At 40.7% G+C, this 4,157-nt stretch overlaps 1 protein-coding gene across 1 annotated transcript; it reads left to right on the top strand.

The window, feature by feature from the left end:
• The first annotated feature begins 1,955 nt into the window (after positions 1-1,955).
• Positions 1,956-3,689, top strand: LOC143857576 (uncharacterized). The gene is made up of 6 exons (XM_077368047.1): positions 1,956-1,997; positions 2,099-2,662; positions 2,747-2,899; positions 2,970-3,155; positions 3,230-3,319; positions 3,393-3,689. The coding sequence occupies exons 1-6, from the start codon at positions 1,956-1,958 to the stop codon at positions 3,687-3,689; spliced, it is 1,332 nt and encodes a 443-aa protein (XP_077224162.1).
• Positions 3,690-4,157: the final 468 nt, after the last annotated feature.

Genomic DNA, 4,157 nt, shown 5'->3' on the forward strand with positions numbered 1-4,157 from the left:
TTAGCACTACCATTTTTTGATAATTGAACAAACTCATCTTGTCTTTGGTTGTTTAAAGAGCTGGCAATGGATATTACAGTTTCTAAAAAGCAATTTAAATAGAAAAGACAAGCTGATTTTGTGCAATTATTAAAACATGGTCGTGCCAATATAAATACCCATGTGCAATTATCAGCACTATTGTATTTTTATGAGAGCACTCCTCACTTTTTTAGAAGTAGGGTATGTTCCGCACCATAGGATGATCCCAACCGTCCATTAGATGGGCCATAGCCTAAATAGGTTGTGCGCCAAAAATTATTTCCATGGGTTGATTCTAACCCTCGGATCTAAAGAGGGTTAGGATCAACCCTCTAACATTCAGATCAGAGGGTTAGGATCAGCCTATGGAAATGTTTTTTGTGGCACAACCTATTTAGGCTGCGGCCCATCTAATAGACGGTTTGGATCATCCTATGGTGCGGGCCATACCGTACTTTTAATAAAGTGAGAGTGCCCTCATCAAAATACAGTAGTGCTGATAATTGCACATGGGTATTTATATTGGCACTACCATGTTTTAATAATTGCACAAAATTAGCTTGTCTTTTCTATTTAAATTGCTTTTTAGAAACCGTGGTGCTGATAACATTAGTGAGGAGTACCCTCATAAAAAAAAAAAGGGAAAATGACCAAATAGAAGCGGTTTCTACTGAGAATGACATTTCAAAAGGGCTGTTTTCTAAATCACCAAACAGAAGTGATGTTGACTGGTTTGGATGACCATGGGACGGAAATACCCTTAGTTAAAAAACACGGTTTTAACTTTACTCTCTTTCTCTCCCTCTGTTTTTACTCTCTTGATTTTTTTTTTACTTTTTACTTTCCACTGTTTACTCTCTCTCTCTCTCTCTCTCTCTCTCTCTCGCTGCAAATACAAGCGTCGGCGGAGAAATTCCGGCAAGTCTCTCCATCTCTCCGTCTCTCTCTCTCTCTCTCTCTCTCTCTCTCTCTCTCTCTCTCTCTATCTCTCGGCCTCTCTGTATCTCTCTCTAGGTAAATCTGAGCGGCAAATCTCAGCGGCAAATCTCAGCGGCAAATCTCACAGGTTGGTAACCCATCTCTCTCACTGTCACTCTCTCCCTTTCAGTCTCTATGTGGTTTTGTCATTTAGGGTTTTGATAAGTCAGTGATTTAGTCGTTTTCTCAGTTAGGGTTATGAAAAATCAGTGGTTTAAACCAATCTCAGTGATTTAATTGATAAATGAGGGATTTGAAGTAACTATTGATGGTTATAATCCCCTAATTTGTTAGAAAGCAGTGGTTTAAACACCTAATTTCTGAGAAATCGGTGGTTTAAACTCCTAATTTCTGAGAAATGATTTGTTGAAACACCTAATTTGTGAGAAATCAGTCGTTTAATTGATAAATAAGGTGTTTGAACTAACTATTGGTGGTTTAAAAACCTAATTTAGGAGAAATTAGTGGTTTAATTGAGAAATGACGCGTTTATTCTCCATAGTGATTTGCTCAACACCCTAATAGGCTTGTAATAAAATGAATGGACATGTCATTGCTCTATAGGGGCTGAATTTGTTACAAATCAGTTGTTTAAACCCTTACTTTTTTATGTTAACAGTGATTTAATTGATAAATTAGGGGTTTATTCTCCGTAGTGATTTGGTCAGCACCCTACTAGGCTATTAAAAAATAGAATAGACATTTCAATGGTATATTGGGTTTGAGTTTGCGAGCAATCAGGTGTTTAAACCCCTAATTTTTCATGTTAACAGTGGTTTAATAGATAAATTAGGGGTTTAATTCTCCTTAGAGATTTGCTCAACACCCTAATAGGCTTCTAAGAAATTAAATGGATATTTGTTAATTTGTTTCCTCACATTGTGTTTGAACAGGTCCACATCTGATTATTTGGATTCATATTCATCTTTTGCATATAGTAATCATCTCGTGAAATCATGGTAATGCCTCCTGTTATTCTTTTAAGTGTTGTATTTCTGGTAATGTGCTATATATCTAATAATGCTTTATTTTCCACCCGTCTTATGTTACGTCAAGATGCTGCCCCTCCAAGTTTTACGACTTCTTCCAGTCCCTGCAGTTGAGGAATGTACATACTGATATCCTAAGTAGAAGCCCATTTGGAGGCTTGCTTAACCTAGAAGGTGTAAAATTGCACAAGGCAATTTTGACCACCCTCGTGCGATCCTGGATACCCAAGTCCAGGGCATTTAGAGTAGGCGGCATCGTAGTCCCCTTTGAGGTTAAGGATGTAGCATTAGCATTAGGTTTAAGCCTTAAAGGGGATAGAATAAGGATAGACTGGCATTCGACGGAAGAGGTCGAAGGTTGGAGGTTTGGCAGTCCAACGGCAAGATTCGCTGAGATTGCGAAGGTTATTAGGGCAGAGTCCATGTCGGACGAGATTTTATCGATCCAGGCGACAGTCAGACATGTCTTGCTACTCCTCTGCTGCTCTATGCTTTTTGCACATGCCGACGCCACGGATCACAAGACGAAATCCTGCATTTTCCCCTACTTAGAAGCAGAGACCATCAGAAGAATTGGTTGGGCATACCCTGTCTATGACTTCCTCATAGAGTCATTGGATTCATATTCGAAGAAGGGGATGGGATATATCAACGGTTGTGCTATTCTGCTACAGGTAAAGAGTACATATAGTATGTACCATATAAGTGATATGTAAGTTAAATTTTTGTTCTCTAATCATCGTACATCTTCATTCCAGGTGTGGCTATTCGAGCATACTACCCTGTGGGAACCTTCAGTTCCAGATGCGCGTCCACGCCTATTGAAGTGGACCGCGAGGATCGATACACGGATGAAGGAGAAGACAACCCTCATTACCCTGATCCGTGATAGGAAGCTAAAGAAGAAGGAGGTGAAACGTAAAGCTTCTGTACTCCTCTAGGTCTCACTTATTCTAACCGAAATGAACTATTCGATTTCAGGTTCTGAAGTGCTTACTACCTATTCCTGAAGAAGAGAGTCTCTTATCCATCGTAGCAGATGATGTAGACAATCTCGACGATCCTCTTCTTCCTCGAGAAGAGGGACAGCGGCAGTCCGTCGTAGAAGATGATGTCTTAGATGTCGACAATGTGTTGATCGCAAAACGTTCTACTCCGATATCAGTGGTAAGGAACATCACTCTCTTGCTTACATAGGGTCATTGTATTCAAGTTATCTAAATTTCCTTTAATCTTCGTAGGTTTATAAGAGAAAAGGTGTTGGAGACAAGGATCGTCTCCAAGACATTCACATTTCAGAGGAAGAAACGATAGCGTCCCTGAGTCTACTGGTACGGTCTTTATAGTTCATTTTCAATAACTATATATTTCATATGTTATTAACTTCACATTTACGTTTTGCAGAGCAACGTAGCTGTTAAGAGAAGAAGATGGACAAAAAAAGAAACTGATAAGGAAAAGAATAAAGTGGATGGAGAAGAGAAGCCTATAAGCAGGGCTGAATTAAATTTCTTAGTGGGGAGGTTAAGACAACTTGAAGATGAAGTAGCTGAGTTGGAAGATGAAGTAGCTGAGTTGGAAGATGAAGTAGCTGAGTTGAAGAGGAAGCTGGCTGAAGGGGACCAGGAGGCTGAAGGGAGCAGGAGGCCGAAGGCCAGGATGGATATGAAGGAGGGGGGAGGTGATGAAAGGAGGGGATGACCGACAGTTGGTCATCATTCCCAGCCAGGATACACCGGAGGTGGTTGAAGGTGAAGGTCCGGATGGAGGGGACGACCAGCAGTTGGTCATGTTTGGAAGCCAAGACCGACGGGAGGGAATAGAGCCGATAGTAATTTCCATCCACGACACTCCAGTAAAACCTATGGGTCCGAAAGTTTGGAGTATTGAGAGAGTAGTGAAGCTGGGTTTAAGAAGGAAGAAAGCCTCTCAATACACTAGTTCACCGTATAGAGGTATTGGGCGTAAGAAGACGAACAATAAACAGACGGTGACAGAGCCGCAAAACCATCGGTCGCTCGGACCGCTTCTTGCACTTCCCAAAAGGTAAATTGGATTGAAGCTCTTCTGTAATATAGTTATCTACCCTTTGTAAATGCTAAACAATTCGGAGTTTTGCAGCCACCGAGTCATACAGATCAACAACGAGTACATGTGTGCGGAAGACTT

The sequence above is a fragment of the Tasmannia lanceolata genome, unplaced genomic scaffold (assembly GCF_043159265.1).
Source record: "Tasmannia lanceolata isolate RefF3 unplaced genomic scaffold, GAP_Taslan_0.1 ptg000025l, whole genome shotgun sequence".
NCBI classification, from domain to species: domain Eukaryota; kingdom Viridiplantae; phylum Streptophyta; class Magnoliopsida; order Canellales; family Winteraceae; genus Tasmannia; species Tasmannia lanceolata.

What these genes read in the sequence shown, in the direction of transcription:
- LOC143857576 (XM_077368047.1), top strand. Translation starts at nt 1,956, where the DNA reads ATGGTAATGCCTCCTGTTATTCTTTTAAGTGTTGTATTTCTG. An exon ending in TTTTAAGTGTTGTATTTCTG is followed by an intron (nt 1,998 to 2,098) that starts GTAATGTGCTAT and finishes CAGTCCCTGCAG; the next exon opens with TTGAGGAATGTACATACTGA. An exon ending in GGAAGCTAAAGAAGAAGGAG is followed by an intron (nt 2,900 to 2,969) that starts GTGAAACGTAAA and finishes ATTCGATTTCAG; the next exon opens with GTTCTGAAGTGCTTACTACC.